At 40.8% G+C, this 27,779-nt stretch overlaps 1 protein-coding gene across 1 annotated transcript in view; it reads right to left on the reverse strand.

Moving 5' to 3' along the window:
- RSU1 (Ras suppressor protein 1) overlaps positions 1-27,779 on the reverse strand; it is a 327,531-nt gene that overhangs the window by 244,327 nt on the left and 55,425 nt on the right. The window contains exon 3 of the mRNA XM_006894295.1: positions 10,951-11,071. Coding sequence (XP_006894357.1) covers positions 10,951-11,071 — 121 coding nt within the window. The remainder of the gene's footprint in view (positions 1-10,950; positions 11,072-27,779) is intronic.

Genomic DNA, 27,779 nt, shown 5'->3' on the forward strand with positions numbered 1-27,779 from the left:
TGAGGCTCACCCATTGCACTTGGGGTGTGCTGACCCCTGCGATTTCCCCAAATGCGGGAAACTTGACTGCATAATTTGTGGTAGTGGGGGACTGTGTGAGTGCTATCCCCTGGTTAATTTCAAGAAAAAAAAAGAAAAAAGAGAAAAAGAAAAAAAGAAAGAAAAGCCTATGACATAAAAGAGGTCATTGCTGATGTCAGGTGAATCTTGCCAGAAAGCAGAGAAAATCTGAAGGATACTCACTTGTATTTTACAGATTGTTGTTGTTATATCCCATCAAGTCAACTACCACTCACAGTGCTACTAAGAACAAAGGTTCTGAAACTTGTCCTCTCCTGAGTAAACTTCACCCTTTCCAACTCATCTCACTCCACTACCACGTTCATTATGTCAATCCATCTCAACACGGGTCTTCTGCTTTTATACTGACCTTCTCCTATTTTGCAAAGGCATTTGACTGTGTGAATCATAACAAATTATGGATAACACTGAGAAGAATGGTTATCCTAGAATGCTTAATCGTGCTCATGCAAAACCTACCCACTGATCAAGCACCAGTTGTCTGAACAGAACAAGGATACACTGCATGGCTTAAAATCAGGAAACATGTGCTTCAGGTTTGTATCCATTCTCCACACCTATTCAACCCATACACTGAGCAAATAATTTGGGAATCGAAACTACTTGAATAAGAATGTAGCATCAGGATTGGAGGAAGACATATCAATAACCTACATTATGCAGATGACACAAACTTGCTTGATGAAAGAAGACTTACTTACTAAAGAAGATCAAACAGTGTAGCCTGCAATTTGGATTACATCTCAACATCAAGAAAACAAAAATCCTCATCACTGAAGTAACAGACATCACCAAGAATGGAGAAAAGACTGACTTTGTCAAGGATTTCATTTTACATCGATCCACAAACAGCATCATTGGTAGCAGCACTCAAATAATCAAAAGACGTATTGAACTAGGGAAATCTGTCAAGGACCTTGCTAAAGAGCAAGGAAGGCAGTTTAAAGACTAAGGTGCATTCAATCCAAGCCATGGTATTTTCAATTGCTTCCTATACATATGAAAGTTGAACAACAAATAAGGATGACAGAAAAAGAATTAATACCTGTAAATTGCAGTATTGAAGAAGAGTATTGAATATATCAGGGAACTGCTTGTTAGCAGTTTATTGAAACAAACAAATCAATCCTGAAGGAAGTGCAGCCAGAGTGCTGCTTAGAGGCAAGAAACTTCACCTCACTTACTTCTAGCATATTTTCAAGAGAAACCAGGCCCTGGAGAGAGGCATCATGCTAGGAAGGTGGAAAGTTACCAAAAGAGAGGAAGGCTCTCAATGAGATGGAATGACACTAACTTCTACAATTGACTTAAACAAGACAGAGATTACAAAGATGGCACAGGGCATGACAAGGTTCACATCTATTGTTCATCACTATGAGTTGTAGACTTGATAGCATCTAATAACAGTAACACCAAAACTGTATTTTTTTAATAAAGGCTCATTCCAAACCCACTGCCATGAGTAGGTTCTCAATCAGAGTGGCACGCAGCTAAGTGTCTAAAGCAACAAATCTTAATGAGACCACCAACTTTTCTCTCAAAGAACTGTTGGTGGATTCAAACTGTAGGTGAGTGATCTTATGGCTAATAGTATAACCATTACAGATTATAACATCAGAGGTCTTAGAGGCAAATAAAAAAATTCACTGCTAACAAATCAGAACCTATTCGTAGCTAATCCAGTGGGTTTTCAATGTAAACTGCCTGGGAGGAGAATGCCTATCTTCTTCCCAAGAAGCAGCAAGTAAATTCGAACCACTTGCCTTTAGTTTGATGGTGCAGCTTCCCATCCACTAGCCCACCAGAGCTCCTCATAGACAGATTGGAGTCCAGAATTAATTCTATAGTGATGAGAGAGAGAAGGAGGCTAAGAGATGTAAAGTAACAAGTATTTCTTTTTCTACTGAGGATAGCCTGGGTCACACCTCATTCCTGGACTCTGAGACAAGAATTCTGAGTAAATGCAAAGAGAAAATTAGGGTGAGAAAAGCACAGATACATACATTATGGGCTTCTTTCCTTAAATACAGTTCTAGAGAAAAACTCACTAGAAAAAAGAAGATTCAGGATATTCACGGATTGCAGGCTTCTCAGTTTAACTTCTGACCTAAGGAGTGAATCTTTATCAAACCTGCTTCACCTCTTGGTAACAAACTCTAACCAAAACAGAAGTTGACTTCTTCTTTACACAAGTAACCAGCCTGAGAGGAATTTACAGAGCTCTCTCTCACCCATACTCAGGAGCTGGAAGTAGAAACAGCAGTGGACAAATTAATCTGGAGAGTAGAAAGGAAGCCCCTTAGGCTAAGCCTCAGCTACTAAACAAAAGTTGGCAGTTCAAGAGAGAAAGACCTGGAGACCTACTTCCAGAAAGAATTACAGAATAGGAAATGTTATGAGGCAGTTCTACTCCATCACATCGGACTGATGGAGGTCAGAATAAGACCTCGACTCCACAGCACACAGCAACACTAAACAAGGGCTTCAGTGGAACTAGAAAGAATGGTAGGAATAGCCCCAGTTAGAAATCACACAAGGAACTACAGAGACCGCTGTCTCTCCAGCCACCAGCCCCTGCTCCCCCAGCAGCATCTCTCTCCACAGACTGACAGGTCGGATGTTAATAACTCTCAGCCCCTGTGTGACCTATTTTCAGGATCTCTCCCTGAGAACACCAGCATGTGAAGTTTCTATGAGAGGTTACAGTCGGGGTAGTAAAAGAACAGTGCTTTAAAGTCTGAGGCAGCTAGTAGTGACGTCCAACTTTAACACTTTCCAGCTAGATGACCTTGGGAAAAGCAATCAACCCCTCTAAGACCAAACGTCCTCAGGAGTACAATACCTCACTGTAGGACTGTTGGCAAGACGAGAGAGAACACATGTGCAGCACCCAACACAAACTGTGCTGCATAAAGGGGTCTTCAGGAAGCCACAGCGGTAACTACAATTGAATTTCAAGAGATTTTATAGAGAATTTTACTCAATGCTAAATAGGCAGGTACACCTTAGGAGGGAACAATTTTGGATAACCAGAAAATTTTCAAGTATGAATGTTTTTTTTATTTAAACTACATTAAACTAACCTCAGGTCCTTTTAAGTGTCTAAAAATAATGCTATTTATGACTCAACTGTGGTAAATAGTAGAAATTCTTCTGTTTGTATATGAACATTCTTCACGCCTAATGGAAATGGGATGCTGCCTATCTATGAAGAAGAAATGTATAAAAACTAGCTAGGCTGAAGTCACTTGACATCTTTTTCTTCTCTTTTTCAAAAGGCCTCAGCAGGTCTGTGATATTATTTCCCTTGTGGGGTTTATCTGCTCCCCTGAGGTCCTCTTGATCTCTTCCTGCATCAATAAAATCTTGGCTACGGGCAGTTTCCTTTCCTGTCTCCAGCAATGATCTCCTCACTTATCAAATAAAACAACCAGCCAAACAAAAAACAAACAGAAAGACACCTACATTTACAACACTGTGTTTAGTGGAAATCTCTATAGTTATTCAACAGTGGCGGGATATGGTACTTCTGTGGTCATGCTAATCAAGACAGAATTACCAACATGGCTTTACTTTGAGGGAGAGGATGGAAAGAGGGCAATAAAGCTATAAAATGAACCATATTTAAAGTATTAAGAACATAACTAAATTTATTTTTACTTATTCAGATACATATACAAAAAAGATCTCCTGGATCTTAAGAATCTAGGTCTTGAAAAAACTCTAGGTCTTAAAAATGTTCTAGGTTATCAAAATGAATGGCAAAACAACAGAAAGCTTTAAAGAAAAATTCTGGTTCGTTGTGTTTATTGCTTAGAATTCTGGTTCGTTGTGTTTATTGCTTAGACAATATACACATCATGATGGTCTTGTTCTATGCTTTACGACCTCCTGTGTGCATATGTTTACGCTACTGCTTTGAATTCCAAGTGGTCCTCCCTACCTTGTACTGTATTGTTCATGTACGATTTTTTATGCTACTTGAAGAAAGGATCCTTTATTGAAACCCTTTGTAGATATATATAGAGAGATAGATTAGATAGATGATAGATAGATAGATAGATAGACAGACAGACATTTATGTGCTACCATGTCAGAGCCAATTCACAGCTGACACTCCAGCAAGTTTTCAGAGGCTGTAAATCACATGGGAGGAGACAGATCATCTTTCTCTCATACAGCAGCTGGTAGATTTAAATGGGCTGCCTTAGAGTAAGCAGTGCAATACTCTATTAACTATACTGGAAAGCAGAACTTCCTTCTAAACAGAGAGAGAGAGATGTTGTTATGTGCTATCAAGTTGCCTTTGATCCACAGCTGCCCTAGGTACAACAGCTCTGAAGCCTGCCCTATCCTGAGCAAGTCTCACTGACTCCAACACACCTATCTCCATTACCTCAAGTTACTATATCAATCTGTCTTATCCAGAATCTTCCTTTCCTGCATTGTCCCTCCACCCTTCTAAGCATGCTGTCCTTCTCCAAAAACTAGTCCTTCCTGGCCACGTGACCTAAGTATATGAGTTGGAGCTTCAAAATCCTAACGTCCAAAAAGAAACTTGGTTTCAGTCTAAGATAAACCAGCTTGTTCCCTTGGAGGTCCATGACATGTTCAATACTCTTCTCCAGCACCACGACTCAAAGGCATTGATTCTTCTTCTGTTATCTTTAATCCAGGTCTCTGATGTATAGCAAGTAATTGCAAAGGTCATGGCCTGGGATCTGGCACATGCTAGTCTCCAGACTGACATTGCTGCTTCTCAGTACCCTGGAGAAGTCCTAGACAGCAGATTTTCCCAGTGCAAATCATCTTTTGATTTCCTGTCTGCTGGTACCAAAAGTGTTGATTATGAACCAAGCAAGCTATAATTGTTAACAACCTCAATCTCCCCATCTATCATGATGCTGCCAATTGGCCCAGTGGGGAGAATCTTTGTCTTCTTGATATTTGTCTTTAATGTATGTCTTCAATTCATATTGAAGACTACAGTCCTTGACTTTCTGCAGCAAGTCCTACTCAGTTTCGGCAAGTAAGGTTGTGTCACCTGCATATCGCAAGTAGTGGACGAGACTTCCTTCAATCTTGATGCCACATTTTTCTTCACAGAGCCCAGTCTCCCAAATGATCTATTCTGCATATAGATTAAAAAATGTATGTTGACAGGACACATTCCTGATGTATTCCTTTCTTCATTTTGAACCATGCACTGTTTTCCTGCTCTGTTCTGAGGACTGCTTCCTGGTCCGAGTATAGGTTTCGCATAAACACAATCAAGTGTTCTGGGATTCCCATTCTCCTCAATTTGTTGTAATCCACACAGTTAAATGTCTTTGCATAGTCAATGAAACACAGGTAGACATGCCTCTGGTACTCTGCTTATGACCAAGATCCATCTGACATTCACAATAAAGTCTCTAGTGCCGCAATCTCTTCTATACCCAGCTTGTCTTACTGGTAGTTCTCGGTCAATGGACTGTTGCAGTTGTTTTTGGACAATCTTCAGCAGGATCTTGCTTGCATATGATATTGTTTGATAATTTCCACACTCTGTCAGGTTACCATTTTTTTAATAGGAATAAATATAGATCTCTTCCCATCAGTTGGCTATGTAGTTATCCTCCAGATTTACACAGTCAATAAAACACAGAGAGCCAAAACTGCAAACCTGGTGAACACGTCCAGGGCAGCATCTGGTTGTTGAAATATGTCAACTGGTATTCCATTAATTGCTGGGGCCTTGTTTTTGGCCAATTCCTTCAGAGAAACCTGAATTTCCTCTTTCGTCACCATTGCCTCTTGTTCACATGCTGTTTCTTGAAATTCTTCTGTGTCAGCCAATTATTCTTGATACAGTAATTCTGTATAATCCTTCCATCTTCTTTTAACGCTCCTTGGATCATTCAATATTCTGCCCATAACATCCTTACGTATTACAATTCGAGGGCTTGAATTTTTTCTTCAGTTCCTTCATCTTAAGAAATTCCAAGAGAGTTCAGCCCTTTTGATTTTCTGATCCACACAGATAGCTAGAAATATACATGCACATTATATGAACATATATATATATATGTGTGTGTGTATATATATTATGTGCATATTTTTTTGTGTGTATGTGTAACTCTAGTGGTATATGTTTATCTCTCTCTGTTTCTGTGTCTATGTGTATATACACACATACACACAGAGCTCTAGGGGAGTGATCTGCATGGAGCTGTAATGCTAATGCAAAGGTCACACCTCTCTGGGGATACAAGTTCACCAAAAGCTCCTCAAGAGAAATATGAGCAGTCCCTCATGTAATTTATACCCTTAGAAACTCAAAGACGGGTCAGTTATGAGCTTAACGTGAGATATATATATATATATCTACTTTTCTTAGTTGATTTTGTTGTTGTTGAGAACAGATATGGTAAAACATATACCAATTCAACAGTTTCTACATGAACCATTTAGTGACCTACCTACAATCCTTGGCTTGTGTAACCATACTGAAACTCATCTTAATTCCATGCCCAGGGAACTAAGAACCTTGCTCAAGCTTTGACAACATCTTTGCTGCCACCTTATTTTATACAATCAATAAAGCACAGGGAGCCAAAATGCAAACAGCTTCAATGTGGGCAAGGAGGCAACTAATACACATAGAGTAAAGAGTTTACAACTCTGTCCTTTGGAACTTTAAACGCAACTGAACAAAACTTCAGCTCATCATCTTCTTCCTACACCTGTTTTCCATGCACATTCTTATTTCATCTACTTAAGACAGCAGTCTAAATGCCATCCCATCCCATCAATTACTGTCTTGTCAATTTCACCTCCTACATATTTTTCACAGTCCCTCCTCTGCCTCCACTGACTCTGTCCCTGCTTGTCTGGAAGCTAATATAATATCTTCACTAACTGTCCAACCCACTGCTGCTGTTGTTGTTGGGTGCCATCAAGTAGAGAATGACTCTATGAACATCAGATCTGAACACTGTATCATCTTGAGCCATCTTCATCATCTTTAACACACTTGAGCCCATTGTTGTGGTCACTGCGTCAATTCTTCTTACTGAAAATTTTGCTCTCTTTTGCTGACCCTCTACCTTTCAAAGTAGCATGTTCCTTTCTAAGGAATTGCTCTGCCAACATGCCCAACATGTACAAAGTATGTGAGATGAAGCGATGCCATCCCTGCCTCCAAGGACAACTCTGGTTGCACTTTCTGTAAGACATATCTGCTTGTTCTCTTTATTACAAGCTGTTGTGTTAGAACTGAGTCACAGCTGACCCTCTCATGGGTTTTCAGATGCAGTGAAACACACAGAAGATTTTCCACCTTTCTCCCATGGAGAAGCTGGTGGATTTGAACTGTGTGTCTTCTGGTTAGGAATGCCACTCCTCACCATTAACCCATCAGAGCTACACAACACACATACACACATCTGATTCATTAGTGAACGAAGAGTACACTGTCCCAACAACAATAGCAAAGTTCAACAGAGCAGCAAACAATAAGTGCTGGTGAGGTTGTGGAGAGATTAGAATTCTTACTCAATGCAGTGGGAGTGTAAAATGGTGCAACCACTATGGAAGATGGTCTGGTGCTTTCTCAAAAAGTAGGAAATAAAATTACCATCTGAAAAAAAAATATTATTTGAGTCAGCAATTCTACTACTAGAAATACACCTTAAAACCAGAGCCATCACTCAAACAGAACCCAAATGCCCATCAACAAATGAATGGAAAGAAAAGCTATGGTATATTCACACAATGGAATACTACACAGCACTGAAAATCAATGAACTCATAAAACATTACACAACATGGGTGAAAAAAGTGGATAGATAACGAACACTGCATTGGAACAGAAAAAGAAAAGAATTTTTTAAAAGGAATACAAGAGTCCGGAATAAGAGGTGCATGGCAAAGTGGACTGAGGAAGAGGGGAATGAAAAGGGGAAGCAGGGAAACATGCAGCAATGAATGAATGAAAATCCAACTTTTCTGTAAACTTCTGTTACAATCACAGTATTTTTTTAAAAAATAGTACTGCCAGCCTAAAGACAAGTGGTTTGTGTCCACCAGTTGCTCCGTGGGAGGAAGATGGTCAATCTCCTTTTGTGTGATTTGTAGCCTCTAAAAACCCTCTAAAAACCCACTAAAGGGTCGGCTAGGCATCAATTCTAACAGTATAGCACATAACAGTAACAAAAAGAAATATATGTGTGTATGTATAACATTGCTCAGGCTGTTCGTTCATAGGGTCACTATGAGCCATCTACGACTCGATGGCACCAAACAACAATAACAATGACAAAGACAAAGAGAGAGCTACGCTGGCCTAGTGGAAAGGAAGTTATGCTACCAAGCCGAAGGTGGGTGATTTTCATCTGCGGCCCTTGGCTAGGTTCAAATTGTTTTCCTGTCAAACGTTCTTCTAGGTGGTATAGCACTGGTCTGTGCGTTTCTGTACAGAGGTAACTCATGGTTGCTGTGATGCTAAAGCCTGTGACAGTGATGTGCCAGTCGTGGTAATGGGCACCCATGGTGGACAGTGTTGGCTGGAGCTTCCCAACTAAATCAAGCCTGGAAGCAGGAGCGGCATCCACTTCTGAAATGGCTTGCCTCCGGAAACTTACGAACAGTGCTCAGGCCGTTCGTTCACAGGGTCACTATGAGTCGTCTACGACTCGACGGCACCAAACAACAACAACAACGATGTATAAATCAATCAATAAATATTTGAAGAAATTAACAGAAAATAAAAGAAAAAAGTAAGTTGTTTTAGCTTCAGTCTCACATTCAAATTAAGCATTAAGCATTAAGACTAAAGAAATAACCCCCCAAAAAAAGATCAGTTTGGGACCCTTTCTTCTGCTCTGTCAGATGGGCATACAGTATCTAAACCTACTAGGGTAAGTGGGAACCTATCTGATTTAAAATGGGTTCCCCTACCCTTACATTGTGAAGGCAAGAGTGGCATCCACTTCCTAACAACATGCCTCTGGAAACTCTATGAACTTTGATAAATGTTATAGTTGTAGAGGGGCTTCAGCCCTTTTGTTCATTGCTTGACTCAAAGGCAATCAACAAAAACCACCACCCTTACATTAGGGAGCTCTGGTGGCCTAGTGGCAAGAAGCTGCACTACAATCGTGAAAATATGCAGTTATAGGCCATCAGCTGCTCCAAGGAAGAAGGATGGGTGATCTCCTCCCATGTGATTAACTGCATCTGAAAACCTGCTGGAGGGTCAGCTATGGGTCGGTTCTGACTTGACGGTACACAACAACAACAACACCCCCTTTACATTTCCCTTCCCTCAGGTTTTAGGGATAAAAATGCTCATGGATCTTGAAAAGACTGTCAAGCAATAGTGGGTTTCCAAATAAGGCATCTAGACAAACTTCTCATTGGAAGAATGAACTAAAAAACTTTCCTGTGAATGAAATATTATTTCTATTATTGCATCATATTAAATTGACACATACCTGACTGACATCTATTGTCACTCCATGCACATCACTAACATGAGTATTTATTGACTATAATTTAGTGGATATATTACTTCACATGGAGAATGACGCATCAGTGGGCAGCTTTGACTAATAGCTACAACAATGAAGATGGAATTTAAAGACAAAGTCAAAGTTCCAGTAGACTCTGGTGTCTAATAAGAGCCCAGAATCACACCAATGGTCTTTCTCTCAGCTCAGCCATTAACTGGCAGGGCCATCGGGACTGCGGCACTTACCTTCTCTACGAGAGCCTGGCTATTTCTCTGTAAAATGGAAACACTTAAGTCTGCCCTCTCCACTGCACAATTGTGGAGAGGGTCAAATATTGGCAAAATGACTTTCAAAACTATAAAGCTATATAGAAACATAAGGAATTATCATAATTCACTATTCCCTGGTTCTGCAACCTCAGCTGAATCAAAACTCTTCTCCTCTCCTTTATATAAAGAAAGATAAGGGATTATAACCTCTCTACTACTTGAAAGGACAGCAAGAATTAATGAAGCAGTGTTAGAAAATGTATCCTCTTCTTTCTGCAGAACAAGATGCCCTGTGAACAATCTGTACTTCAAGATACAGGTTAATAATCAACAATGTTATAGCTCGATTCAAGTACCTGCCCCTAATGACAGAAATGCAATGCAGATAAGTATCTTCTTGGTCAACATAATGAAAATAAAATTTTATTAAAAATAAAATACAGTAAAAAAAGAAAACCAAACAATAAACACAAAATTATTATACCAACAAATAGCTTCTCAAATTAGCTCTTAAACAAATATATACTATGCAGGCCAAACTATTTATTAAAACAATAAAACTTCTTCTAAAATGTAAAGTATAAAAAGAAATTAGGACTTAGCTCCTCCTATGCACTAATGAGGATGTGCTGGTAAGGAGCTGCACTGCCAACGTGAAGACAGGCGGTTCAAAGCCACCAGTGGGTCCACAGGAAAAAGAAGGGCAATCACCTCCTGCACAACTCAGAGCCTCTGAAAACCTGCTGGAGGCTCAGCTACGCGTCTGTTCCAACTCAATGACAATGAGATTGTTAGTTCAGTCATGCACTGACAGTGGACTGCATAATGTGTATAATAGTTTAGTAACTCCACTGATGGTGGAGTGCAGAATGTGTTGGGCTCTAAGCCAGGGATTTGCGGTCTAAATACACTAGCCACTCCACAGAAGAAAGATGGGCAGTCTTCTCTAAAAATATAGAGCTGTGGGAGCCCGATGGAGGGTCACTATGCCGGGGAATCCACCCCACAGCAGTGGGTGTGCATGGATATCGTCATGCCTTCCCCTTATTCACACCATTCCCACTCCAACTCCCAGTTCTGCTTTGTTTCCCCTCATTAATACTCACCCAAGGTTCAGGTGTTTGAGTTTTTGGAGACTGCTGATCTGTGTGGGCAGCTCCTCAATCTGGTTATTAAAGAAGTTAAGCACTTCCAAGTTCTTCAGCTCTGCTACGTTTGGTGGCACAGCTGGGGAAACAAGAGAGCCAAGTGTGAATACGGAAACCTCTCCTCTAGCAAGGAATGCCAGCAACTCACTTTCTTTGGTTTTCATTCAAATGAAAGACAGATATAACTCCAATATAATTATGTAATTCACACAGGATTTGTATTAATTTTCCTGTAAGCTTTTCCCAGGTAATAACTCACCGACGAGTGGAAGTGTTTCTTCTTGTGAGATCAGATAACTGTCTACAATATTTGCACCAGATAGGCCAAAAGGAAGGAAGCAGCAAGTAAGAGAGGGCAAGTGAGAGACTCTTAGCCACAACAGATCATAAGTGAAAGTTAAGAGCCATACACCTGTAATTGTTATATGATGTCCAGTAAGCTCTCTACCTTCCATTCATGGCACTGTTACCAGGAGAAAGAGTAAATCTCAACTTCTTCCCTGTGTGAGGAGACATTCATCAAGCTGTTTAAATAATACGTATCTGAAGAGCTGTTGTCTCAGTGCTGCTGTAACAGAAATACTCCATAATCTCTAACTAACAGAAACTCAGGGTGTGGGCTCCAGGGGAAGGCACCTCGCTGTCACCTCTGGAAGAAGAACCTTGTCTCTTGGAGCTTCTCTTTGGCCAATATTCATGTGGCCTAACAATCACTCTTCTCCCATCTCTGCTTGTCTAATTCCTTTTTTATCTCAGAAGGGACGGACTTAACACATGGCCCAACACTAATCCTGTCTCATTACCATAACAAAAGCCAATCTATTCCCAAATAGGATTATAAACACAATCACAGAGGTAATATAGAAGTCATGTAAATTTATATCCTTTATTTTAGAAGGACGAAAGTAAATTTATAACATTCCACTATTTGATACCCAAAACTCGGCTCTCTGCTACATGTAAGGCATATTCACCATATTACATTACTCTAACATCTCAAGACTGAAGGCACACTCCATCCATGGGGCAGAATTTCTCTTTATCTGAGGAACTGGCAGGTATGGAATACAGCTTCTCTATTTCTAAATAAAGCACAATAGTGGAACAGGCACAATGTATACACTTCCATTACCCAACTGGAAAGAAAGAAGGATAAAGGACATCAAGCAAATCCAAAACAAAATCGTTTGCATTAACTCTTAAGGATTGAAATGAATCCTCTACAATTATAGGCCTCCTCCTGTCTGGAACACATAAGAGGGGAAAAAAATATATCCAAAGGCCTAATGGGCCACACAAACCCCGGACCAGAAGAATCTGATCGTGCTGGGCTACCACCACTGACCTCCTTCAAAGGGATCACAGTAGAAAGTTCTAAAAGAGTGGGGAAAATATATAACAAAGCTCAAAAACAGTTAAAAAAAAAAGGGCCAGGTTCACGAGTCTGGTAGAGAAGAGTGGAACTTCCAAACTATGGACCTTAGTCACCCTTCAAACTTGGAACAAAACTCATACTTATGGCTCAACTTTCAATCGAGTAAGCAGGCCTCCAAGGCGACCAGCTGCACTTAGAAGGTACTCACTTCTTAGAATAACAAACCATATAAAGTCATGAGCAACACCTGCCCAAGGATAAATCCCTGAAGGCAGGACAGGGTAGGACAGAAGGATAATGGAAATGAGAATTGCAGAGGAGAAGTAGAGAAAATGATATTACATTGTGGGCATTGCAATTAATGTTATAAAACAAAATATGTGTAAATGATTCACTGAAAAACAAATATGTTTATAAATTTTCACTCAGATCACAATTTAACAATCCTCTGAGGCCACCTGGGCAATAGCCCTGTCATTCACACTCTGCGTATTGACCATGCTCTCTGGATTCTGAATGAATTCCCTTGGTCACCTGAGTGTGGACCCCACACTCTCAGCACTGACAGGTCCCATTCTTCTGCCCCTTAGACGTGGCAGCTCCAACACCTCAGATCTGAGTGGTGGGATCATATCCCTTACACACCTTAACAGCAGCCTAAATCAAGTCAGAAAACCCTACTCTTTAAACCTTAGAGAGCTGTGGCCCCACCATTTGTGATTCTGGAGACTGTGGCCTCACCATTGGAAAGCCAGAGACTCTACACCCCATGCTCTTTCTAATAGCCCTGCTGATCTTCAAGCTGGTTCAGGGAGGGTCCTTCTCTTTTCATCACAGGTCAACAGCTGTAGCTCCTGTGGTGTGCTGCCTGCAGTTCAGAACAGAAGTCCGAATTGAGGGCACCAGCCCTAGGGGAATGCTTTCACTCTAGCCAACTCTTAGGAGGGGTCCTTGTGCCTTTGAACTTCTGCTCCTGGGCAATCTTCATGTGTCTGGGCATCTCTTTTCCTTTGTCTCTGCTTTTTTCCTGGTTTGTTTAATCTTTTTTTTATCTCAAAAAGAGATTGACTTAAAATACATTTTGCAGGAATCCTTTGTCATTAATATAACAAGAGACAATCCTCTCTCAAATGGGATTATAACCACAGGTACTGAGGCTGACCTTTACAACACATATTTTGGGGGAACACAATTCAATCCAAAACAGATGTCCTCTCAACACTGTTCTAAATCACAGTAATGTAAACCATAAATGAGGAAACATAAAACTTAGCCAGCTTTGGGTCCTGGTCCCTTGAGTAATACACCTTGACTGACACACATACACACAAAGGTTACATAAGATTAGCAACAGATCAACACTCTGTTATCACATAGAAATATGAAACGCTAACTAAATAGCATGATATGAATACTAGTATCTAGATCAAAGGTTAAATGACACAACCAAGAACCTATGAAATCTCCCCTTCCTGGGAAAATACACTTGAAAATCCAAATGTAAATGTAAAAGGTATCTTTATTGTGATAGTACTAACTCTAAATTAGTAACTAAAATATTTTTCATTGATTTGAATCCATATCACCATTTGTAGAGTCAACATTTCTACAATACTTGCTACTGGCTATTGGCTTTGATTCACGTAAACCAAAATCATCAGGACTATTCAGATGATCTGGTACTGTTTACGTCTCCACTTGGACACAGCCGCAGCAGCCCTGCATAAAATCACACCAAAGGTGTCTATGAAACACCAAACATGCATCTACAATATTTAAGCATATGTAGCAGCTCTGATTTATTAGCCCCAGAGAGAATAAACACAAAAAGGACAAGCACACTGTTCTCTAGAGTTCTGAGTCATAATTTCCAGTTTTATGAAATGTCTAATGCATCTCTGACCTGGTTTCTTTTTGAGGGAAGCTTGGTAAAAGGCAAGGGAAATGCTTCCATTGGAGGAAGGTACTGTGAGGAACTGGAACACTCTGGACTAATATAAAGTGGAGGCAGGCAGCCAAATGGAAGGTGACGATGAGTGGGACTGATTAGTTACTGCAGTGGCTGGTTGTGGAGATAGTGACAAAGGACTGATTCTGTTGGAATAATGAGGCAGCAGGGTACTACCTCTGGAAACTACTCTTGGATCACTTTGAATTCTTCAGAGGTAGGTCAAGGCAGTGTGACTGCAGAAGTACGTTTGTGGCTGTTGAGCGTCCCTATGGTTAAGCATTTGGCCACTAACCAAAAGGCTGATGGTTCAAATCCACCTGATGGCTCTGCAGGAGAAAAGCCTAGAGACCTGTTCCAGGGAAGATCACAGCCTAGAAGAACCCACGGGGCAGCTCTCCTGTCACACAAGGTCACTAGGAGTCAGAATTGGTTTGGCCACACTCAACAACATAATTTATGCAATTAGTCAATTGTGTCAATGAGCACAAAGAAAACCATCAGACTTTACCAGTGTCATCTTACCGCATCTCTCACCAGACCAGCAAGTGTGCAGAACGCAGCTGTACAAATAACCAAGCCAGAGCCTCAGAGAGCACCCGCCTCCCCCCTACATACCCTCCAGCCACCACTAAGCTTTCTTGCACAGCAATTCATCTGATTAGTTTAAAGAGCAATAAAGAAAGTTAGTGAAACCAGGAGAAAATGATGATCTCAATTTAACCACAAACCAAGAGTAATGCGGCCAGAATTACTGCCACCTTCCCAAAGTTACTTTGCCCATGCAATTAAATGCAGGTCTGAAGGTATCGCCTTTTTGACAGGATGAGAGATTATTTCACTCTCCTTGCTAAATCAGTCCAATTTAAAACCACAAATTATGCTAAATGTGATTTAGGGCTTTGTTTGGGAGACACAAACAATAACCCCACATTCAATTTACGAAACCTCTCGCTGCCTTTTGGTGTGCATGTGGCTTTCTGGTTGAATAAGCCATTCAAGCAGGAACAAAAGAAGTAAGCAGTTGATATTCTTCCTAAACTATAGAGCATTTCCCCCCAGCCATGGTAAAAGAGGAAATGTATATGTGAACCAATACGGATGGGGCAGCTTTCATTCTTTCAATCAACATTGACAAAACACTTATTATATGCACAGTGCCAGATTCCCAGCACCTAACACTTCACTATTTTAGAGTGAAAGTAAGAGAAACGTGCCATTTTTAAAACAGGAAATTACAAAAGAAGAGGTGAAATCAGTCAGTCTAAAAGAGGCAACTCTGATTATATTTACAAGAGCTATTTTGAAGAAATAAATCCATTGCATTGAGTTGCTTCCAACTCACACTGGCCCTCCATCACGTTGCTGAGGTTGTAAATCTTAGTATTAGGGAATGACCCATATTTCTCAAAAAAAACAGCTGGAGGAATTGAACTGCCAATTCCTTTTTAGGTTTTCAGCACAATTCAATACTGACTATAGCACCAGAACTCCTCATATTCAGAAGAGGCAACCAGATACGTATCTAAGTTTATTATGAGTTATGAGGGAGTTTTTGTAACCTAGTAGTAAGACACTGCACTTCCAACCTAAAGGCATGTGGTTCAAATACACCAGCTGCTCCAAGGGAGAGATGCGGGCAATCTGTTCCCAGGCAATTTACTGCCTCTGAAAAGACACTGGTGGGTCAGCTATAAATCAGTTGTGGCAGGATGGTGCACCACAACAGGAGTCAGCATTAGGGTGTTCTGGTGGCCTAACCGGTGAGAAGCTGAACCAAAGGCAGGAAGTTGGAATCCACCAGCTGCTTCATGGGAGAAAGATGGGAACTCTCCTACTATGAGTCAGTTCTGACTTGAGGGCACAAAACAAGGGTCAGCAGCAGAGCAAGGGGAAAAGGACTCACTGCACAGAGAACAATGAACTTCTGTTAAGTCTGTGGAAAATCGGGAAAGGGATAATGGTGATGTTTGCATGATATGACGAACACATCCCTGAGCTGAACATGTGAAGAATGCTGACATGACAGATGTTTTGCTACACACATACTTATTATCACAGTAAGAAAAACTAAGCCAAACAAAGCAGCCAAACAAGTCAGTAAATGGAAACAGTTCTTGTGTTTAGAAAAAAGTTAAAATAACCAATAAAAGACAGTCCTACTCAAACTGCTCATGAACAATAACCAGTCAACAGTATGAGTCATATCAGGAGGTAAGTTAAGTCAAAACAAGCACATACACACAGGGCATGAACAGTTTGGGCTTCCACGAGAGGGAGTAGCCATCTCTCACCACTCAAAATATTCAGATGGATTTTTTTTTTAAAGATATCTATGTGACACAACAGAAAGAAAAATTATTTTTATGTATAAGTAAATAGTGAACATTCCTCCCAGCTTCTGACAGCTGTCCCCAGGTGCACACAAATGGTCAAAAGGCAAACTGAGAGCTGAGAACCCCGAGGTGTGGTGGACCAGGCACTTGTCTGAATCATCCCAGCCTTACACACTCACTGTAGGCCCTGATTCAATACACAGACACTGTGAATATTTCCCCAAGTGTAAAACTTCCACATTATTTCTGGTGGATAGAAAGTTATGCTACCAAAACAAAGGCGGGTGATTTTAGTCTGCGGCCTTCAGGCCTGGTTTTAATTGGTTTTGGTCAAACATTCTTCTAAGTGGTATAGCACTGGTCTTTCCATTTGCTGTACAGAGGTAACTCATGGTTGCTGTGATGCTAAACACTGTGACACTAATGTGTCAAATGCAATAATGGTTACCCATGGTGGACAGTGTTTGGTGGTGGTGGTTGTTGGTGCTGTTATGTGCCGTCGAGTCACCTGTGACTCACAGCAACCCTATGTACAATAGCCCTAAACTCTGCCCTATCCTGTGCCAATCTCACTATCTCCGACATACTTTACCCCCCATACCCCAGTCACTGAACCAATCCATCTCATCGGGGGTCTTCCTCTCCTACACTGTCCCTCCACCCTCACAAGCATGACATCCCTCTCCAAGGACTGATCCCTCCTTGCAACATGTCCAAAGTATGTTAGACGAAGCTTCAGAATCCTTGGCTCCAAGGAGCAGCCTGGCTTCATCCTCTCCAGGGCAAACCTGAGGGCTGTGGTGTCAATGTGAAGCCACTTAAACACTTCTAACTATTTAAATACAAACCTAAATTAAGTGAAGTCTTCAGTTACTTAACTGGCATTAGCCATATATCAAAGGCTCAGTATCTTCTTGTATCTAGCTGCTATTGCATTAGACATTGCAAATACAGAATACTCCCACTGGTCACACTGGATTAACAAACAATATTCATAATTATAGAGTTTATTAGGGAAATGACAAATATTAGTCCAGTTTGAAAGTTTGAAAACACTCAGAATATAATTTTTTCAGTCAATATAGATTCTCAGGTGTGTTAGCAGTTCTCTGCTTTTATCTCCAAGGCTCTGGGCCATTGTAAAAAAAAAAAAAAGCAGCAACGATAAATCCTATCACTTATGGTATTTCTCCACACACCTCCAGTAAGCTTGGACATAAGCCTTAGATGCTGGCTCCAAGGGATGGCAATTCCAGTGCAATTCTGTCTCTTGATCTCTGTTCCTCTATCATCTGCTGCTGATCATAGCAGACACTTGTACTTGACAGTGATGCCTAAGAATACTGGCTGTCACATGTTAGGGAGCATCAAGATTACTGAAAGGTACACATTAAAACATAGGATTGTCACACATTAGGGAGCATCAAGATTACTGGAGGGGGCACATTAAAACATAGATTCTTGTGCAGTTTCAGATTTAATAGCTCTGTAATAGGACTCAAAATTTTAAATACTCGAGATGGATCTGGGACCAAGAAGTAAAATCAAAGACTATAAAATTCATCAGAGAAAAGTTAAGAAGCACTTTAGAAGCCCAAATCTACTGCATGAACAGTCTTCCAAGCATAATGAAAACCTACAACCAGGCGAGAATAAAATAGATGAATGGGACCTTCTAAGAATCAAATCCCTATGCACATCAAAAAACTCCAACAGGGTGAAAGGACAGCCAGAGACGTGGAAAAATATATACCAATCACTTACCTGATAAGAGACTTATATCTAAACTTTATAGACTACTCTGGCACTTCAATGTAAACAACCCAATCACAACATGGGCACAGGATATGAATAAACACTTCACCAAAGAAAACACTCAAATAGCAAACAAACATACGAAGAAATATTTAAAATTGGCAAACAAACATATGAAGAAATATTTAAAATCACTAGCTCTTAGAGAGATGCAAATCAAAGTAACTATGATTTGTAACATCTCATCCCAGTAACAATAGCAAAGTTCAACAGGGCAGCAAACAACAAATACTGGCAAGGTTGTGGAGAGACGGAAACTCTTACTCACTACTGGGAATGTAAAATAGAATGGTTACTATGGAAAGTGGTCTGGCACTTTCTCAAAAAGTTGTAAACAGAAATATTTGATCCAGCAATACCACTACTGGGAATATAACTTCAAGAAACTAGAGCTAGGACTCAAAAGAGATGTATGCACATCCATGTTTATTACTGCTTTATTCACAACAGCAATGAGATGGAAGCAACCTAAATGCCCATCAATAAACAAATGGTCAGAAAAACTATGGTACATTCACACAATAGAATATTAGGTAGCTCTGAAAAAACACTGAACTCATAAAACATTACACAACATGGGGAGTCTGGAAGACATTATCCTGAGTGAAATAGCTTAGTCACAAAAGGCCAAACACTGCATAACACTACTGTTATAAAATAGGACAGACATAGGGAGTTGGAGAGAGAATGGGAAGAGTGGATAGATAATGAACACTGCATTAAAACAGATTAGGGAAGAACTGTCCAAAAGGAATATAGATATGATTAGGCATTATATGTATGACAACAATCTGGAACAAGAGGTGGATTGGAGGAGGGTGTGGGAGGGAGGGAAGAATAGGTTCAATAATGGAAAAAAAATCTTTTTTAAAAAAAAATAAATACCAGCAAGTTCCAAGGGGATACTGAAATTACTGGCCAGGGTACATTATCTGAGTTCAAAGAACCTTTAATTTCAAAATCATTAAATCCAATATTTATGTCCTGTGCCCTGAATGACAACGCTGAGTTTATAATAATCAATCTTGTCCAAATTAAGATTCCTCTACTACTTCATGTTGTAGAGAGGCCAATCCTTAGGAAAAGACATCAAAGAAAGAGAGGGAGACTCTCAAAAAAGATGGACTGACACATGACTGACACAATGGGCTTGAGCTGATCAGAGATGGTGAGGAAGGCGCAGAGCAAGGCTCAGATCTGCTATTCACAAGGTTGCAAAGAATTATAGGCAACTTTAGGACACCTACGACAATTACTACTACCATCACCTCAGTCCTGAGTTAAATGGTTACTGTGCCTGGTTGTTAACCAAAAGGTGGGGGTTTGGGTCTACCTGGTGGTGGCTCCAGGAGCTCTGGTGACCTAGTGGTAAGAGGCTGTGCTGCCACCCCAAAGGCGCGTGGTCTGAATCCATCACTTGCTCCATGGGAGAAAGATAGGCAATCTCCTCCTATACAAGGTACTGCCTCTAAAAAATCCAGTGGAGATTTCAGTTATGGGTCAGCTCCAACTAGACAGTATACAACAACAACAGAGGTGGTGCTGAACAAAGTCCTGGTAATCTACTCTCAATCAGCCAGCCACCAAGAGCCTTCCGGAGCACAGCTCTAATCTGACACACTGTGGGTGGCCCTGGGTTGGCATGAACCTCATGCAAACTGGTCGTGGTCACCTCACTGAACTCTCAAGAATTAAGATTACTAAAAAATGAAAAGTAAATGTAAGTGGCTAATAACTCACTAATGAGCACTACAATCAAACTGCTTTTAGTAAAGTTGTGTTTTCCTTCAAAAAGAAAACAAAAAACCCCAACATGGTGAAATCAGTATGGGGGGAAAAGCACTCAATTCCCTAAAGAAGGGGGAAAGAAGAAATGAAAACATTTGTTACGGAATAATTTCTGACTCATGTTGATCCCATATGCAGCATAGGGGCTTTAGGCTATGACCTTTCAGAAGCAATTGCCTGGTCTTTCTTCTGGGCTTCCTCTCAGTGGGTGTGAATGGCCAATAACTGGTTAGCAATCAAGCATTTAACTCCTTGGCCACCCAGGACTCCCCTGTTCACGCTGGTGCATTTGAGTGAACTCATTCAGCAGCAAATCTGTCATGACAAGGTGTGGTTAGATGGAAGACTTCTGACCTTCAGAAGACTGGTACTGTGGTACAGAGGATTAAGCATGGCCTACTAACCAAAAGGTCATTGGTTTAAATCCACCAGAGACTCCATGGGAAGTCAATGTGGCAGTCTTCTTCCATAAAGACAGACTGCCTTGGGAACCCTGTGGGGATGCTCTGGCTGTGACTCACAGGGTCTCCGCATCAGAAGCAACTCGATGGTAGTGGTTAACTGCAGAATGCCAGGCAGCAGAAGTGGCACAGACAGACCAGCCTGAGTACAGAAGTTCCGGGAGTTTTTTGAGTAGAAAAAGCATTGTGTGGTCCCTGAAGCAAAGAAACACAAAACTGTAGAGAGTGACAGCTCCAGAAGCAGCAGGCGCCACGCGAAACATAAGCACTGGGGCTCTGCATGTGCGCAGCCTACACAGGGCAAGGGGGTTACGCTTTGGTCTTTAGAGCCATATGGTTAGAACCGGCAGCCGGGTCCTCCCAAATACAAAAGGGGACGGGGACCACGGTCTGTGTTAACACCCACGCGTGCCGGCAAGCCAGAAGCTGCTCTGAACACATGCAGGTTTCCGTTGTAAACACAGACACAAAATCTGGAGATGAACTCGACCAAACTTCAGAGGAGTTAGAGCAACACTGTCCTACTATTTTAGCAGAAGCTCCAAGGCTGTGTACATCTCTGTAGAACCAAGCTGGGCTAGGGAGTAAAAGCCAGGTGGTCCTGTCCTCATGGGTCATTGAAAGGAGTTAATTTATGGTCGATCATTGCCTCCTTTATGGAAGCCAGTAATGAACTAAGAATCTTCACATCTCATCCAAGAGGGTATCTGAGAGTAAGTATTTAATGAGAACCAAATGCTCATGACTGGAATAAGATTGCTGTTGCTATGTGCCATTGAGTCAACTGTGACTCATTAGAACATTATGAACACTGGATCTGAACCTTGCCCTATCATGTGCCATCCTCACCATCTCTGACACAACTCAGAAGACAAGCAGATGACATGAGTGATGAGAATTAACTTGTTTCTACGTTGCTGTTACGTGCCACTGAGTTTGAAAGCTGATCCTCCAGCAGATTTTCAGTGGCAGTAAACTGTACTGGAGGGGACTAACCATTTTTCTTCCACAGAGTTGCTGGTGGATTCAAACAGTGTGCCTTTGAGTAGTTCTTCACTGCGAGGCCACCAGAACTCCCAACTAGCTTAAAAAACCTGAAGAAAAAAAAAAAAAAAAAATTTAAAAAAAAAAATTGAAGAGACTATCCGTCGTTCTCCTGTGGAGCTGCTGGGAGATTCAAACTGCCAGAGACACAAAGCCTTTGGGTTAGTAACCTCAACTCCATATGCACCGTGCCACTAGAGCTTCCGACTGTATGTGTGAAAATAATAAAAACGAAGTGTGAGCAAAGGAGAAGACGGTGCTAAATGAGAAGGACTGACACAGTGAGTGCAATAATGGGCTTGAGTAGGTCAGAGACTGAGTCTGGGGGATGAGCTGGGTTTCACTCTATTATACAAAGCTGGTGGCTTAGGAGCAAGAAGCTGTGCTGCCATCCCCACAGTCACACGATTCGAGTCCACCAGCTGCTCTGCGGGAGCAGGATGGGCACTCACCTCTCGTGTGATTAACTGCCTCTGAAAACCTGCCGGAGGGTCAGCTATGGGTCAGCTATAGATGGTATGCAACAACAACAAGAGACTCATCAACAACCTAATAGTTCTCTATAGACAGGTCTGTGTTTTACTTCTTTCCTGCGAGGGAAAAGGCATTCATAAGGGCTGCTATGAATCAGAGTCAATTTAATGACACCCAACAACATCAATATTTGAGCTACAATGTTCTGGTAGTACAATGATTAAATGGCTTGATGCTAACCAAAGCTGTCAATGATTTCATATTCCTTGGATCAACAATAAACATCCTTGGTACTAGCAGTTAAGGAAATGAGGAGACATATTGCATTGGGCAAGTCTACTGTCAAGGACCTCTCCAAAATGCTGAAAAGCAATGATGTCAGTTTGAAGACTAAGGTGTGCCTGATTCAGGTCATGGTCTTCTCAATCACGTGCTTTGCATCAGAGAGCTGGACAATGAATAGGATGATAGAAGAGTTAATGTCTTTGAGTTGTGGTATTAGAGAAAAGTACTGAATATCTCATGGACTGCCAGAAGAACAAAGAGATATGTCTTGGAGAAGGTGTAGCCAGAGTGGACTCAAGGAGCATCCTTGCTCCTTGGACACAAGAATGGCAAAGATTCATCCTTCATACATTGGACACATAGCTAGGTCAGGCTGTTTCTTAGAAAGAAGCATCACGCTTTGAAAGATGAAGGGTCAGTGAAGAGGAAAATGGAACAGACTGACATAGTGACTGCAGCAATGGGCTTGAGTGTGTAGAGATAATATGTATGACACAGGATAGGGCAGGATTCGGGTCGGCTGTTCATAGTGTAGCTATGAATCGTACTAGACTTGATGGCACCTAACAACAACAACAACAAAAACAATCAAACACTGGCAGCTAGAAGCTACCACAGCTTCATAGAAGAAAGTACCTGGCGATCGACCTGGAAAAGCTATGGGGCAGTTCTACTCTGTCTTATAAGGTTGTTATGAGTCAGAAGCAACAACTGATAGCAACCACAACATATTCAAACTAGCAGGACAACTACCTTACCAATAACTGTGGCATGTAAAGACAGGGCAAAGAAGGAGAAAAGAAATAGGAGGGAAGAGGAGAAAAACAAGAAGGATGGAAGAAGTTATATACGGCTTTGCAGACCACTGTAAAGACTTTGTTAGACTTGAAGGGTGATAGGAAACCATAGGTCTGACCTACATGAGAAGTGTTATGATATGACCTAACTTTTAAAGGGAAGGGCCCTGATTACATAGTTGATGGTTCAACTACACCAGCCACTATGAAGGATAAAGATGGGCAATTTCCTCCTACAATGATATACAGCGCTGGAAAACTGATGTAGAGTCTGAATGAGTCTGGATGAGTCTGAAATTTCTCTAAGATAGTTCCTCTATTCCCACTAAACTAGGAGATAAGTAGGACAGGGAAGAGATGTTGGAAGTTTCTCTTGAGAAGAAAACTCAAAAGTCAAACTCACAGCCACAGAGTTGATTCTCATAGTGATCCTCAATCAAGTTTCTGGGCTGTAAATCTTTTTTTTTTTCAGAAATTATTTTAACGAAAGTTTACAGAGACTTTGGATTTACATTAATTCATTGTTGCACACTTTCCTCCCTGCCCACCCCTTCCCCCTAATTCACGCTTCTCTTTGAAAAGTAAAAATAATAATAATAATAATAATAATAATAATAATAAAATTTAAAAAAATTTATTGGGGCTGTAAATCGTAATGGGAGGAGACTGCTTGTCTTGCTTCTGAGGAGGCACTGGAGAATTCAAACCACTGACCTTCTGGTTAGCAATACAGAACACTATTGACTGCATCAGGTGTCTAAAAGAATAAATAAATAGAACAGGACAGCCAGGCGGCTCTCAGGTCTACTAGGAGTCAGCAGTCACAATTTAAAGTAAAACTGGTATGAAACACAATGTGAACGAAGATCAATGTGAAACACAATGTGTACAAACTTTCTATGCAAACCAATGTAAAATAAATACTTAAAAAAAAAAAGAATAAAGTGGCATTGGTCATTCTGATGTGTGTTTTACTTTGGCCACATTTCGCCACCCTAGTGGGAGGACGAAAGAGTTTGTTAGTGGAGAATTCCAAGTGAGAGAGTCAAGGGAGTGAAGAGTGAAAGTAAACGAGTGGAGGGGTGAACACAAAACCACAACTGGTAAGGCAGTAAAGACACAAATGGGTCTTTCACTATTTCAGATGGCATTTATGGTTCAACAGTATAACTACAGGATTTCATGGCCTACATGTAATTATTGGTTCTACCTTCCCCAAGGACCAATCTGCTCTCACCTAGAATAGTTGGACCTAAAACGTGTACGAAATTGGAAAACTGATCTACTTTGTAAACCTTCACCCAAATCACAATAAAAAGCTTACATTTAAAGAACGGCAGGTAGGTCCCAGTGGAATCAACTGGAGTCAGGGAACTAGGCAGATAATCTAGACAACGAGAGAGAGGAAGATAGTGTAGGAAAGGATGTTCACTGCACAGGACTTGCATGAATCACAGTTACTAACACTGGCACAGCCCAGAATACTCCCCCAAGAACACAGCTGAAGTGGATGGAGGTCTAGAATTGTGTAGACAGGCCATGGTGATGTCACTATTAACAAAGATCGTATTTCCAACAATGGAAGCAGAGCTGATAGTGGGGAGTGCCAGCCAACTAATGCTAAAACCTTCACAGTTAGGAGCAACCCAGATACTTGGGTGTGACATATATATGGATGGATTATGATGGGGAGCGGGGGGAATACTCACCAAAATGTGGTAGTGAGTTTGACAGTCAATCTGTATTGAATATAGTGGGAAAGCATCATTGCTTATTCAGAAAAGGAAATACTCTATAGCATTGCTTTGTTGAGTGCCCCAAGATGCCAGTTTACCAAACAACTGAAAATATCCTACCCCTGAGGAGAAGTACCCAGTGAAATGCCTATGAAAATCAGTTGGCACTGAGTCAGTTCCAATGACAACTCTTCACACAAAAGCTCACCAGGAATCAGAACTGGCTGAACGGCAATTAACAGCAGAAACTTTGTTAGAAGCATAAGAAGATAATGACATCAAGTGAGATTATTCATTTTACATACGGGGGGTGGGGGTGGTATGTATGACCATTTAAGAAGAAACTGCAAAAGTAAACCTTTTTTTCCCCCTTGACATCAGAATAATACAATATTGGATAATAACTTAAATCCTCTCATCTGAATGGTGCAAGGTGGGGTAAAAAGGCAAACCTTAGGGAATAATTCTACTGTGTCATGGGGTTGGTAGGAGTGAAAAATCAACTCCTTGGCACCTAACAACCACAGTATATGAAGTATGATTATGGTATGTTCCTGGTCAAAGTAAAAGCATAGCCTTTTTAATCCTTTGCTATAATAATAGCTAGAAAACATTCATCTATTCATACCACAGAGCTGATGTCTAGACTAATTATATAGATGCCAATTCTTTCAGCAAATTAGGAATCATAGTCTTGAATGCCATTTTGATGATTATGTGTACAAAAGAATCTCTTCGGTCTAGCATACAAATAATTACAGTCTTCAGAATTTTTATATGCCAAAAATAAGGGGGGGAAAGGTCATTAGTACTTATAATGATTAATCACTTTTTTTCCTGGCCAAAATACACAAGGTAGATAATGAAGTAATTATAGCTTACCATAAGAACTTGAAGTTCAAAAGTAAACTAATGATAACTAGCTTTACAGATTTTATGCAATTCTCCCAAAGCAGCCGTTAAAACAGTGAATTACAGTAGTTAGAGGTTATTTAAAAACATAAAGTTTATGAAACTGTGCAGCAAATTCTCATTTAAAAGGTTCTACATGTTCCTCAAGGTAAAAATAAAATTGCTAAATATCCAAGCCTCCCCCTCAGTAAAGGCCAGCATTCCCCAAACGTTCTTAGTCTTATAAATGACAGTGGGAATGCTACTTTCACTTAATCAACACGGATTTACTGCACACTCCCACCCAGAAACACGAATTTATTTGTCCAATTATAAGTCTCCTTAGCATTATGCAAGTTCAATAATTTTAGTAACTCTAAATATTCCTAATTTAATTCACTGGAAAAAGTAAAAAATTCCTACTTTCAGCAGCAATGAGAATAATCAATTATATACAAATTAGAGTGTAGGAGGTGGAGTTACAAGGAAGCAGAATGGCAGATTTTAGATTATAAAGTAAAAAAATGAACAGATTTTAAAAATGTACCAGAGGAGCCCTAGTCGAGCAATGAATGGTTAAAGCACTGAGTTTTAACCATTTAACTCAAAAGGTTGGAAGTTTGAACCAACCAGCTGCTCTGCTTCCATAAAGATTTCCAAAGCCTTGGAAACTCTATGAAACAGTTCAGCTCTTGTCCTATAGGATCACTATGACTTGACAGAAAGGTTTTCAACAGAAGGGGGGGGGAGAGAGAAGGAGAGAGAGAGAATGTGCGCGCGCGCACGAGCACATCACCCCAAAACTAAAGAATTATTCATGCACTCTTCAGGAGTATTAACAAATCCTGAATTCTTTTAGGAGCACACTTTTTAAATTACACTGCCATTCTGATGTGCTCCATTGCGAGCAAAGCAATACATCAACAGATCTTTAATTTGGGAGCTGGATCAGAGGAGAAACACTGAGAGGCCAGAAAATGGGACTGATGATGGCCTGTGGGGAAGTGACATCCAGGGGAGGTCAAGGGAAGGACAAAGACTCTTACGTTTCAAAAGAAACACCAAAGAGCAGGGAGAGAAAGAGCATGGGGAGAAACAAACAGAAACTTAAATAGATCCTCTCTCTCTCTCTCTCTCTGTGTGTGTGTGTGTGTGTGTTTGTTAAAATTGGATTACGTAGTGACCTCTCTCAAGAGTGGATAACTGAAACCTGGAGATGCTTCTTTTGCAACCCTATCTACAGGTACATCTGTATCGACACCTGTATCTTTCTGACTATCCCGAATGGCTGGTGGAATTGAGGCTGCTTTCACACACACACACTCACACACACACACCCCAAAACAGCCAGCCAGAGAGGTCACACTGGCTTGCTTCTTTCCCCACCTCAATTTATGTGACCCTGTTAAAGAATCAGTTCTTATATGACGAGGAAAGCTGACACACCCAGAGCATGGAAACGTCCAAAGTGACTGACTCTTAAGACCTACTCCATGAGAAGTGCTTTTGCCTATTTGAACGAGGGCCATAGAAACATTTTGCCCACAGAGCTACTAGATCTGCCATTCTGAAACATTTAAACTGTATGTGCGTGTGAGTGTACCCTGTAAAAGCAATGTGGAAACCACAAATACAGGGGCTCAGAGACCAAATAAAAAGTTCCATTACCTTCTTGCCCTGGTTACTTATCCGCCTTCAGCCTGCTTCTGCCACCTGGAACAGAGTCACTATTTTTAGGTGTTTTCAATTTTGACTCATAGCAAACTCCACATGACAAGAGTAGAAATGCTCCATCAGCTCTAACACGTTACTGCAGAGCTGCCCGCTGAATTTGAAC

This window comes from Elephantulus edwardii, unplaced genomic scaffold, assembly GCF_000299155.1.
Source record: "Elephantulus edwardii isolate Elephantulus edwardi_28Jun2011 unplaced genomic scaffold, EleEdw1.0 scaffold00139, whole genome shotgun sequence".
Classification (NCBI taxonomy): Eukaryota; Metazoa; Chordata; class Mammalia; order Macroscelidea; family Macroscelididae; genus Elephantulus; species Elephantulus edwardii.